Source organism: Poromitra crassiceps, assembly GCF_964638095.1.
Source record: "Poromitra crassiceps genome assembly, chromosome: 1".
In the NCBI taxonomy this organism is placed as follows: Eukaryota; Metazoa; Chordata; class Actinopteri; order Beryciformes; family Melamphaidae; genus Poromitra; species Poromitra crassiceps.
The window spans coordinates 79,409,873-79,423,860 of record NC_139623.1 but is presented as its reverse complement, the minus strand read 5'-3'; the positions used below and the strand labels follow the sequence as shown (position 1 = coordinate 79,423,860).

General features: G+C 43.9%; 1 protein-coding gene across 1 annotated transcript in view; it reads left to right on the top strand.

Annotated features, from left to right (window-relative positions):
- bckdk (branched chain ketoacid dehydrogenase kinase) overlaps window positions 1-13,988 on the top strand; it is a 44,410-nt gene that overhangs the window by 9,425 nt on the left and 20,997 nt on the right. The window contains exons 4-8 of the mRNA XM_083637181.1: window positions 1,634-1,681; window positions 4,997-5,116; window positions 5,233-5,331; window positions 6,198-6,271; window positions 11,308-11,436. Of these exons, the coding sequence (XP_083493307.1) occupies window positions 1,634-1,681; window positions 4,997-5,116; window positions 5,233-5,331; window positions 6,198-6,271; window positions 11,308-11,436 (470 nt within the window). The remainder of the gene's footprint in view (window positions 1-1,633; window positions 1,682-4,996; window positions 5,117-5,232; window positions 5,332-6,197; window positions 6,272-11,307; window positions 11,437-13,988) is intronic.

Sequence of the window (13,988 nt, the reverse complement as noted above, 5' to 3'; positions counted from 1 at the left end):
CAGTTGAGCTCTCATTGGCCATTTCTGCTCACCGCTCTCCAAACTTCACTTTACTTATCTTGCACTATGAACTGCTGACTAAATCAAAATATGCTTTAAAATCTGCAGATGTTCACTGTTGATCATATTCGCACTGGGACTGTTGATTATGCACACTGGGACTGGACTGGGACTGTTTATCATATGCACACTGGGACTGTTGATTATGCACACTGGGACTTGACTGGGACTGTTTATCATATGCACACTGGGACTGTTGATCATATGCACACTGGGACTGGACTGGGACTGTTTATCATATGCACACTGGGACTGTTGATTATGCACACTGGGACTGGACTGGGACTGTTTATCATATGCACACTGGGACTGTTGATTATGCACACTGGGACTGGACTGGGACTGTTTATCATATGCACACTGGGACTGTTGATTATGCACACTGGAACTGGACTGGGACTGTTTATCATATGCACACTGGGACTGTTGATCATATGCACACTGGGACTGGATTGCGTCTAGACCAGACAGATTTCCTGTCACAGTGCCAAAGCCTAGAGCAAAATGTGATGTATGTGTGTCTTCTTTGACCTGTCTTTGCCACTGAACGTCATTGGATGAGAAGCCACACTCACTGAAAACAAACTAAAGCCAGTGGTCTGTTGCTACAGGATTGTAATATATAAATGTTGATTAGAGAGTCTGCATCAAAGTGTGCCATTCATAATACCAATGTTCTGTTACGTAATGTAGCTCTTCCTGGTCCAGGCTTTCGTGAACACTGTGTGGGAAAATTGTTCTCCGTCTGCTTGTCTTTCCCTCAAGCCCCTCCTCCATAACCCATTTGCCAAGTCTGTTGCTGGGTGAACTTTTACCTAGATTCCCTCCCTCCCTCAGTGTTGATTGCATTAAGCCTACTTTTTCGTTCTACCAGTTCCAAAATGCCTTACGCTCACCTTCCGTTAATCATTTAATCCCTACCGGTACATATAAGTAGTCACAGATTGAGAGTTACAGATGAATTGATTTGTCAAACTTGTATTTCAGTGAGGAACAACGTGGTGTCAGTTGAGTTCTTTATCTGCGTCGGTGTTGTGCCAAAACGTGATGGCCGTCAGATTGCAGATATTTAATCTGGTAACAATGACTGGATTGGTTATAATCTGTAAATCCTGTTTATTAACGTCTAATTTCCAATACCTATAATAATCGTGTAAATGTCATGCCTGGTTACGCTGTAAACTGCTAAACACTTATTTGGCCCCAATTGTGATTGATTATTCAGTTACAACAGTTACAAAGACATACCTTTGCTATTACCACCGACATAAAGTTATGCGTATTTGCATGTTATGACTGATTCAGATAGAAGCAGCTGTGAATGTAAACTGGGCGATACTGCTTTAAATCGCTTTTGAGCAGAGAATCACTTTTTGCCATGACACCGGGGGGCAACGCTAGAATCCATCATGTTGAGGCATCCTCAGATTTCCTGGTATGGAGGCCACATGTAGGCATAGTTGTGCTGCGGGCAGCGGGGCCCAGCGAGGGGCTGCACGGCTCAGAGAGAGAGAGAATATTAACACAACACACCCCCCACCCCCCACCCCCCATCTCTTCCCCTTTCTTACAGCATGAACTGTACATCCGAGCCTACCATGTGCTTAGTGACTTTCCCCCGGTGAGTGACTTCCACACACACACACACACACACACACACACACACACACTTTCTCACACACACACACACTTTCTTAGAAGTAGGAATGTTGAGCCAAGTTCACGTTCCTGGTGCCTTGGGGAACTGTCTTTATATATAACTGTCTAGTGTCTACAGCAGGTAACTTTTCAGATTAGCCCACATGTGCCCACTCCAGAATTGGCTCATCTGTTTTGGACTAAAAGGGATTTTTTTTTTTTTTTTTTTTTTCAATATTTTATTTTCAAGTTTTCCTGAAACAGAACAAGACAAACAAACAGGCTCAGATACAGGAGGGAAACAAAACAAAAAACAAAAAAAACATGCCACAACGACCCTCAATATTACAGTTTTGTAATATAATATGGTGCTACCAGCTGGATAGGGTGCTTATGTGCTTCTAGGAAATGTTGTGTAAGAGGTCAATGAGGAACTAGCCGGGCAAGTCACCTGCTAGTTCAAGTTTATTTCGCCATTTGCATTCAAATTTGCATCAAAATGCATTGGAATTTCTTGTTCACAAGCCACACACAAAATATAAGAGCAGCACACATAGGACAGTACAAAAAAAAAGAACAGGGTAAAACATGGGTACAGTCAACATGTCAGCTCAGTGCAACGGTTTGTTGTTCTGTCAGGGCAGCGCTCCCAGCGGTAGCGTCTACCTGAAGGTAGCTGGGTGATGAGACCGTTGCCAGGGTGGCTGGGGTCCCTGATTATTTTCAGGGCCCTGTCACGGCACCTTTTAATATAGATGCCTTTTACTGAAGGCAGATCAGCACCAATGATCCTCTGAGCTGTTCTCACTACTCTGTCAATAATGGCCCAATTCCACCGCAGCTAGTAGCGCGGTCCCGCTCCGCTCGACTCGATAAATGGTCTCATTCCACCACTAAAAACTATCCCAGCCCGGTTTGTATTGGGGTCGAGTCGTGCTACTTTTAGTACCTGCCTCGTCGTGGTTCTATTCTGTGAACCCGGGTTCATACGGTGACGTGAAAACATTGTTGACGACTGATTGGTCAGGCAGAATCGTGTTTACTCTGTCTACTGACTGTCAATGCAATGCTGGCGGCTGCATACCAGTTTAGTGGTCTTACCTTCTCTTCTGTTATGTATATTTCCATCAGTCTTTTGTGTTGCTGCCTTCGCCTCCAGTGAAATAAAATCGGGGGAGCTCAGGGAGCTCTGTAGCTGAGTGCAGGCTGCAGCACTCCGCTAGGCCGCAGCGGGTGTTTGGTGAAGCCGCGGTCTTGCCTGGTGAGAGGCCGCGGGGTAGAGGCTTCACTCTGTTGCGCCTCTCCCGTCCCCGCACAGCGCAGCGCATGCCTGTGAGTTTGACTAACTACAAAGTGATATCCATTCTCTTGGCCGATTGTCACATTTGCCCATGTACACTGTAGGTCATTTAGAGGCACCAGTATTTCATAAACAGTTTAAAAGTTCTGTGGATGGATTTAATTGTAACGTTATGTTATAGCCTACTTCGGCTATAAGCGAAGGACAGATATGCGGTCGCTATGACGACCAGCTGTGGGCAGGGGTGGGTGGGGGCAGATGATCCGCGGTGGAAGCAAAACGTCCATCGGGCCGATACGATTAGAGCCGAGTGGTGACGAGCTGTGCAGGGCAGTAAAATGTGGTGGAAATGAGCCATAAAGAGTACGGTCATCTATGGAACAGCTTCCATACCAAGCCGTTATGTTCCCCGTGAGGAGGCTCTCAACGGTGGATCTGTAAAAAATTGATCAGTGTCTTGATGGATACACCAGCTTTCTTTAGGCATCTCAGAAAGTATAGACGTTGTTGTGCCTTTTTTATAATTGAGGTACAATTAAGAGACCATTTAAGGTCCTTAGATATGTGCACTCCTAAGTACTTGAAGCTGTCCACGATTTCAACGTCAGCATCATTTATGTTGATGGGAGTGTGCGCTCCCCTGTTTGACCTGAAGTCAACAATGATCTCTTTAGTTTTGGACACATTTAGATCAAGGTTGTTGTTGCAGCACCACTCTACCAGATCTCTCACCTCCTGCTGCCCCTAACCTCACCGAGGTATGCTAGAAACGGCTCCCAAATAGTTAGACATTTTTTAATTGAGTTGGTCCTTAGGGACCTGAGTCTCTCCATCCTTATAACAGAGATCATGTCCGTCAACCACAATTGGAAAGAAGGTGAAGAAATTAGGTTTTTGGCCACAGTTGTCCCCAGTGTCAGAGACTGTTGCACAGCTGTAGGGAAGTCCAGAGAGATCTCCGAGCAGCCGAAGATGGCAAGTTCTGCCTCCGGCTGAAGGGTTATTAATTTCCCTTATGCCCAAGTTCACATGCTCTGTTAATGAAATAAAAAATATATAGTCTAATATAAAAAGTAAAAACATATAGGGAAACACATCATCTAAGCCCTTGTTCACACAGGACGCCTAACGTAAGCAGAACTGAAGCTTGAGGCAGGTTCACGCCTAACAGTTCACACAAGAAGCCTTCTCTTTTCCTCTCAGCGCCTACTCGGCGCCTTGAACCCGCCCACAACTCCCATTGACTTCATGCCTGGCTTGGCAGATCAATGCTCGGCTTCAGCACGCGTCACGCTTGGAATAGGCGTGAATCCTGAACGATCGCTTGAGCAAGGCGTGAGCGTGGCTTCGGCGTGTGGGACGCGCGCAGGTGGTGTGAACGGCTTCGCCTGTTAACAAGGACGCCTAAATGAAACTTGTGGGTTCAGCGTAGGTAGAGCTTAGGTTGAGCTTTGCTTCGGCGTCCTGTGTGAACGGGGGCTTAGTCTTGTGTGCTGATCAGAGTTGTGATTAAAGGGTTGGGTGGGCCCCGGAAGATTTTCACATTTCAAAGTGGGCTGCGGCATCCTTAGGTTTTGGAACCCCTGCCATAGAGAAAAATCATGCATGTTCTGAAAAACAGATATGACCATTTCTAAGGATCTGCCACCCTTTTATTGAATATATGGAAATATGACCTCGATCACCTGTAGACTAGCTGTATTGAACTGGCTCCATTGTAGGCCAATGCTAATGTCCAGGTACCATGGTCGAGGTATCTCAGTGACAAGTATGTCATGACATGAGATGTATGTTGTCGTCATTATATTCTATATTAATATTAATCTTTTTAACCTCCTTGTTTTCCATTAACTGTGTATTGTATTATTACGTTTTTCATGGGAATAAGTTATACATATTTGGAAAAAAAAAAAAAAGAGACTTGTCAACGTTGACAATAGAGATCTTTGATTATTTAATTATCCGTTTTATTGTGATGTCGGTCTGTGCCGTCGGCAGATCAAGGACCAAGAGGTGGAGGCTCGCTTCAGTAAGCTGGTGCAGCAGCTCCTGGACGACCACAAAGACGTGGTCACCATGCTCGCCGAAGGCTTCAGGGAATGTCGCAAACACATCCAGGTAAAAGCCGCATGTGTTCTGGTATTGGTTTGATTTGATGAAGGACAATGTTGTCACTTCTGTCAGCTGAAAAGTACCCATGGAACAACCACCTATTCATTTTTCCCGTTTGGCAGGATGAGGCGATCATCCGCAGCTTCCTCGACACAACACTTTGCTCTCGCCTGGGAATCCGCATGTTGGCTACGCACCACCTCGCCCTCCACGAAGACAACGTACGTCTCCAGCTGTTTCTGTTCATCTCACTGTTTTTACATCCGCCCCCCCCCCCCCCACACACACACACACACTCTGTGCTTTTCCTATATTTGGAGAGCAGGATGGCTGTGTTTATAATGGAGTTCCCATTGATTGGTCTTAAAAATCCTTGAAAGTTTGCAGATTTGGGTCTTAAAGTTTTTTGTAAATAAATGGATGGCCTTGAAAGTACCTGACACCCCTCTCCCCCATTAAAGTGTAGCACCCAAATTCATCAGCATGAACATCAACATCAACTTGATATAGCACACTGATATAAGATAATTTGGGGGGCATATCTGCCTTTATACAGCACTTTTCTAAGTACTCAAAGCGCTTCACATTTTGGGGGTCGGGGGGGAGGGGGATGTGATGCAGAGCAGCCAGCTTGCACCAGGACACTCACCACACATCAGCTATCTTGATGCAGAGGAGCCAGCTTGCACCAGGACACTCACCACACATCAGCTATCTTGATGCAGAGCAGCCAGCTTGCACCAGGACACTCACCACACATCAGCTATCTTGATGCAGAGCAGCCAGCTTGCACCAGGACACTCACCACACATCAGCTATCTTGATGCAGAGCAGCCAGCTTGCACCAGGACACTCACCACACATCAGCTATCTTGATGCAGAGGAGCCAGCTTGCACCAGGACACTCACCACACATCAGCTATCTTGATGCAGAGCAGCCAGCTTGCACCAGGACACTCACCACACATCAGCTATCTTGATGCAGAGCAGCCAGCTTGCACCAGGACACTCACCACACATCAGCTATCTTGATGGAGAGTCCATGATTGAAAGAGCCAATTTGGTAACAATCCCATTCTCATTTCAGCCCGATTTTGTGGGGATCATATGCAGGCGTCTCTCCCCAAAGAAGATTATCGAGAAGTGGGTAGATTTTGCAAGGTAAGTGTTGTTTGTTCACTGGGATTTGGTTCGTAGTTGGCCTTTTAGATGACCTTCCACTACTGTATGAGCACTCTGTTGACTCTCCACCCTCATTTTGCCTGTGGGAAGTCAGAGTTCAGCCGATAAAGTTTCAGGCACAGACATGTTTCCGAGCTATCGTTCCTGTTTATCTTCTGTTATCTTATCAAATGTCCTTTTTGGAGTTGGTGACTTTGACTTTGAAGTTCAGGGCACGGTGTGTGGCCTGGCTCATAGAAGGTGGTGTTGAAGCAGCTACAGCAGTAGCAAATAGGCATTTATCTGTTGCTGTTATCCAGGGCAAGGTAGACTTGTATGTTGCTTCTTGATTGATCACCTCAGGTAGGTGCAACCCAAGGCAGGCGGGAAGGCAGGGCCAGACTCTGTGGAGATGGAGGTTACTAGATAGACGTCACCATTTTCCTCTCTCAAGGTATTAACAGTTTGGCAGGTTATCATAACTACAGTACATACATTTGAGTGCATAAGACCGAATCCAAGCTAACGGAAGAAAACAGCTCTGGCACATTTGGCACCATGCCTTACTTGAGTGAACAAATACAAGTGAAAAAAGGTCACTGGAGGTCAACATCACAAAACAAAATTAAAATATTTGCCACTGACTATATACCACTTTATTGGGTCGTTCAAGCTCTCTCATCCAAGTGCACTCGCTGCTGTAGTGACAGTGTGCACGGTGCAGAACAAGTGTGGCAAATCTAGGAGATGATGAAGAAATTACTTTAAACCATTTTTAACACCTTAACCTTTCACTTCTGGTTGTTACTCCCATGTGTGTTCTGCATAATGCTGCTAAACATCTGTGATGTGAGAGGTGCCCAATGACATACCTGTTCTTAACTTACCCCTTCCCCTGTTTGAGGCTAGGTCTCTAATCTCTACATAGGACAGGTGTCCTGCATATAACGTTTGTTTTTAGGCCGGTGCTTGCACTGGCCTATAGGACCACGTGTGTCCCAATCGCTGCATACACGACTCCTGGCACCCTTTCATCAAGATGGGCTTTTACTTTGAAATTTGTTTTATTTGACGAATGTCCGGTTTCGGACTTCCTGTCTGCCCCGATCTGATCTTGTGCAGCTTGACAGTCGTTAACGGACGCAGAGGGTCCACTCCGCGCCCATGGTCCACGCAGATAAATAGAAATCGATCCTGGTTTTCCGGCCAATTGGGCTCGAAATATCGATTGTGTAAAACTATCGAAATTTGTTTACTGTGTACTGTATAAACGGTTCGGTATTGGAAGTTCCCAAAGTTCGGTACCATCACTAACTGGTTGTTGTTGTGCTTTTGAAATGAAGTTGCGGGATTCCTCGTCTTATTAACGTTACACGCGACGCAACAAATAAACAAACACACATTTCCCAGTGTCTCTGCCATCACACTGGACGTCAACAGTAGCGGGAGACGTCTCCCCTTCCAGCAAATATACATGAATGATGTTATGTGTAAGGAACATGATGAACATCTTACCGAGAGGCAGAGAGCTAAGCTAAGTAGCTAACAGCTGAGCTAAGTAGGCTAACTAGTGTTAGCCGATCTGAAAAGCATGTAAACAGCGGTGAGATTAGTGAGTGTCGGTGAAAGGAGGAGAGACCCGCGGGTGTTTGTGCAGAACTAGTGCATGTTGTGTACAGCGGGTAATGATCGAGCCACTGTTATGAAGATTAAAGCGATATTCACGGAGTTGAGAGCAGACAGACAAACTCGCATTTGCATCCTCTCTCCCTCCTGCGATATTTTCTTTTGGATGATGGCGAAGGCATAACCCGCCCCTCTCTGTCTCTGATTGGCCTAGCATCAAACTTCCATCCAAACACATTCGCTTGGCTATGTCCTGCATTACATCTCTTTCTACAGTCTGTGGTCAGACTCAGACAGACAGCAGTTACGCTTGCTAGCCTGCATGAAACACGCCAGTGTGTTTATGTTTTTAATATAGTCATATATCTATGGTTTATAACGCTGCCGCTACTCTTGGCAGTGCACGTATGTAGCCTATAGACAGAGAATTGATCAAGGGTGATATAAAACAGGGTTATTTACAGGGAACTAGCAAGCATAACTGCTGACAGTCTGACCACAGTGTAGAAAGAGATGTAATGCAGGATAGCCAAGCGAATGTTTGGATCATGTTTGGATGGAAGTTTGACGCTAGGCCAATCAGAGGCAGAGAGGGGCGGGCTATGCCTTCGCATAGCCTTCGCCATCATCCCAAAAAAAACATTGCCTCCCTCCTGCACATGACGCGTTCAGGAACCGTCGGGAAAGCGTGACATCTGTAATGTGTCACAACAAAATAAATAACCTGGGTTACCCTATGTTATCGTGTGTTACTGACAGACACACTAATAACTTTTCAGTCTGAGCCATTTTACATAGTCTATGCAGTGATTCCCAACCAGGGGTACGTGTACCCCTAGGGGTACTTGAGCAGCTTGCAGGGGGTACTTAGAATGATTGGGGAATACAATTTACCTCCAAAATGATAAATATATATATATTCCAAGTTATTTCATAAGCCCATTGTTAAAATGTGATGTGTGTGCCGCAACTAGTTCTGCTGGCAAGTGTCAACTGCTACACTTTCTGCTACTGATAATGGCACAAAAAAAAAACTAAAAAGCCCAAACACCGGCAGTTCAGTGAAACATATATTTTGTATAGATTTACTTGTATGTAATCATCAACACGCATGAGTGAGGGGTACTATTGTCATGGAAAAACAGCTCAAGGGGTAAATAAGACAAAAAAGGTTGGGAACCACTGGTCTATAGTGTGCTGTGCCAGTGCTGCAGTTTATATTTTTCTATTCTGTTTTCAATGAGACAGGCAAAGGACCTGTCTCAAACATTGACTGATATCACAGGTTGTTGTGAAGACTGAAGAGTGCAATTTACATGGATATAATTTGTAAAGAGTGTAAAGAAAAATATTGTATTAAGAGATACATAGAGATAGCCTACATCAGTGGTTTCCAAACTTGTTGTGCCCATGGCACACCAAATGGCACGACAAAATCTCAAGGCACACCTATATAGCCTAACTCTATCAGTGCAAAATAGCCTCTATTACTCTTATCACTCTAAATGCTTTTTGATTTACTAATGTCAAATACAATTTGACAAAATATATTACTCTAGGAATTAATTTAAAACTTTGCAAAATTACTACATCAAAGCAGCAAGACACCCACTTTTTGTATAGTTTTAGGCTATATTTGCAATTGCAATAATGCAAAATCCCACACCATTTGGGAACCACTGGCCTACATTATGGCGTTGTTCTATCACAGAGAGACATTCAGTTAATATGGCATTATTCTTCTAACACAGAAACATTCAGTTAATATGGTGGTCTTCTAACACCAGAGAGACACATTTCAAAAGGTGTCCTTCAATCCCACAGTGACTGTTAAGGGTGTTACTAAACCTTGAATTTGTGAATGTGATCAACCTTGTGGACATTCTGTTTCTTATCCATTAGGTATCGAGTATCGTATCTGTATCGAGTATCGAAGCAGATATTTATTTATAAACACAAACAGGGAAAAAAGGTGGAAAATCAGACGACGGCTTATATGTGTTCTGTTGATTGTTAAAATGTGTATGGGTATACAGGGGTGACGATCCCATGCACCGGCCGTATGCCAGGTTTCGACCTGGCCTTGTTCTCTCTGAGTGCCAACGCCCTTTCCTCATAGAAAGAAATGAAAAGCAGCCGCGAGGCGCACAAAAAGCAGCTGTATCTGTCAGAGCAGCATTCTGTCAGAGCAGAGTGGAGCGCTTTTATAAGTTGAGAAATGTTAAACTTTTAAGAAGAGCTCCGGGTGACCTGAACCGCTTCTTCCAGACAGCCATTCGTGATCACAGAGACCCTGGCCATTTCCCATAGCAACAAATATGGAGAAAGTAAAGTGCCCGGTGGAGAAATAGAACATTTGTAATCAGTGATTTGACATGACAGTAACAGTGATCTTAAAGGCAGTATGGATAACATACCTGTATTGGAAATATCTGGTGAGCCTTTCCTTGTGCGTTGTTCCACAACACTGTATTGTCTGCTAACCAGCTGGTTAGTGAGCTAGCAGCTGCTCTGATTACATTGTGCTAACCAGCTGGTTAGTGAGCTAGCAGCTGCTCTGATTACATTGTGCTAACCAGCTGGTTAGTGAGCTAGCAGCTGCTCTGATTACATTCTGCTAACCAGCTGGTTAGTGAGCTAGCAGCTGCTCTGATTACATTGTGCTAACCAGCTGGTTAGTGAGCTAGCAGCTGCTCTGATTACATTGTGCTAACCAGCTGGTTAGTGAGCTAGCAGCTGCTCTGATTACATTCTGCTAACCAGCTGGTTAATGAGCTAGCAGCTGCTCTGATTACATTGTGCTAACCAGCTGGTTAGTGAGCTAGCAGCTGCTCTGATTACATTGTGCTAACCAGCTGGTTAATGAGCTAGCAGCTGCTCTGATTACATTCTGCTAACCAGCTGGTTAATTAGCTAACAGCTGCTCTGATTACATTCTGCTAACCAGCTGGTTAATTAGCTAGCAGCTGCTCTGATTACATTGTGCTAACCAGCTGGTTAGTGAGCTAGTAGCTGATCAGATGACATTGTGCTAACTAGCTGGTTATTGAGCTAGCAGCTGCTCTGATTACATTGTGCTAACCAGCTGGTTAGTGAGCTAGTAGCTGATCAGATTACATTGTGCTAACCAGCTGGTTAGTGAGCTAGCAGCTGCTCAAATGACATTGTGCTAACCAGCTGGTTATTGAGCTAGCAGCTGCTCAAATGACAATGCCGTGATCAGTGTTTTATGTCTCCTCACAAAGATTGCTCCAGGCAGCGCTTTTCCCACACACAATAACAAAGAAACAAAAAACAACGCAGAACATGCTGTATGGACATTGGACACCCACCCTTATATAGCACAAGGGCTGGTTCAGTCAGATCCTGTGTATTGGTACATGCCCTGATGCATTCCTTATCTCCACCAGGCGCCTATGTGAGCACCAGTATGGGAACTCGCCCAGGGTGAGGATCAACGGACATGTAGCGGCTCGCTTTCCCTTCATCCCTCTGCCTCTGGATTATATCCTGCCTGAAGTACTTAAGAATGCCATGAGGTAACACTCCCACTAAACATACCATCCACAATTCATTTGACCATCTACATGTACATTTGTCTACAGTGAGTCTACTCCTGTCTTCAAAGCCCCCAAGCTCTATATGGAAAATAAGGGTGTTTGGAACTTTTATAATTCATCAAAAAATCAATATGGGTCTGCTTTACTCAAGTGTTTAAAAACATTGGAAATATATAATACACACAGATTTTATTCCTCCAAATGTACTGTGCACTACCCCCCCATACTGTGTGTGTGGTCCGAGTCAAATGTTCTATGGTCTCTCGTGACTCTCATAGCTGAATCACTTGGTTTGGCCAAGTAAAACTAAGGGGGAAAAAAATATGAATTTATGAAAGAAAAACTGATTTTACGCAACGTCAATGGAAGAATACATCGGGAATTTCACTCCCTAGTAGGTCCCATGCCAAACTCATAAGAGGGCATAACTGAAGCACTATCATTATATTCTGTTACATCACCACACGGCCATCTTGGTAGGAAAATAACAGATGATCATAATAAATGAACAGCTGATGACAATTGAATGACAAAGACAGACAATAATTTCGGTGTATTGTGAAGTGGTATATATAGGTAGGAAATTCATGTGACATCATGGGAATACTATGATGAATAGGTAAAAAAAAAAGCCACGAAACATATCCTTTAATGCAGCCAGTAGTACAAGTGTTCCCACTGTAATACAACCTTGTTTGTTTAGAGTTTGCTTTATTGCTTTGACCTTTGGTCCAAAGCTTGTTTTTATGAGTCAGCTCAGCCATTCAGCGTATTCTTCACTGTAGCCTGGCTGTATTACATGCTGCCTCAGACGACCTGGAGGATCTGGAGGCGAGCCAACCTGCATCACAGTTGAACTGTCTGATATATTGAAATGGAAAAGAGAACCTGACAATTAACATATTGAGAGTCTAATGTTCATTTGCTGATAGAGATGTTCCCATACCATTTTTTCCTTCCCGATAACCTGAACTAGTGTATCCGTCCGATACCAGTGCGTTAAATAAATAAATAGATTTGTGTGTGTGTGTGTGTGTGTGTGTGTATTTATATACTGTATATCTGCACAACTTGAGCAATTGTGCACCGCAACCCCAGGGAGTTCCTAAGCACCGGTCGCCAGATAAATCTCCGCCTTGTGGCCTCTGTCCGACCGGGGTACTTTATAGATTTCATTTTTGGGGAGTTGAGGCAGGCTGTATTAACTGCGTGAATCTGCGGGAGCCAGTAACACACAGACACACTAGTTTTAACGACTTTTTTTCCAGGGCTAATACATTGTGTGGTATCTGATCGATCCATAGACTTGTGTACTCGGCGATACCCAATCCAGGATTTTAGGCAGTATCGGAGGCATTTCTGATATCGGTATCGGAACGACTCTATTTGCTGAATTTTCCATTTTGGCGAGTGTTTTTTAGTTTTTGCATACATACCTCCATCTCATTTACTGTTGGATTAACTTGTTTCACCTTTCCGCTTACTTATCTTTGTTTTTGTCTTTGCTGGTTGATGAAAGCTTCTCAGTAAGATGTTTTTGTTTTCTTCTGCTTGTCCTGCACATTGTTTTCTTATCCTGTAGTTGCAAGAGCCTAGAATAGTGAGCAGAAAAATAAATTGAATTCATGTGGTAAGCTGTGAAGAGGCCATGAATGGTTACATAGACACATTGTGTAACAGACCTAGGAAAGAAAACAGCTGAGTGTTTTTTAGGTCCTGTAATATATCAGAATGTATTTTACTGTGCAACTTGTTTCACACATTCACTGCATTAGTTGGTCATGTTCACTTCGACTGGAGTTGAACAGTTTGCCTGTATAGAGAAACATGAACAAACCAGGAAGGAAGAACATTTTTAGGTCATGGATGATGGAAGTATTGCAATTTGAGAGAGATTATGGAATGGAATTGAATTAGCATAATTTGTTGGCAGATAATTTAATAAATTATTAGATTTTATGTGTAAGGAAACCGCACCATCTCTGCTGTCTCTACGGGTGGAAACCAATAATTACACATCCGGAAGAACAGAAAATACAGGCTCTGGCATGTTTACAGGGCTCAGTATTGGAAATTATTAGGGGTCCAAGCACGAAGTGCGTGGATCCCTATTGTATCTGTTCTGATTTTTTTTCTTTTCTTTTTATTCTTCTTCTCCGGTAAAACTGTATGTACAGCAGAAACTGTAATGCTCAACGTAGCCAGACTGGGCACATAGATTGTAAATGTGCCTCACTACTCAGAAACAAAAAATTACCCATATTGGCCAGATGGTGGCGCTATAACAGACCATTTTGCGTTATGGTCCATATCTTCTGAACTGTGTGTCCTATACTCAAAATTTCACTTCTCCTGGATTTCTTGGATCAATACGCATCTATCCATATAGGCCCCGCCCATTTGCGTGTGCCTAGATTTTCCGCCATTTTGAATTTTTATCAAAAACCTACTTTTGCGAACTCCTCCTAGACTGTTTGGCCAAATCACACGGAAATTCTTCTGGGTTATCTATGGACTACCCCGACCTAAAG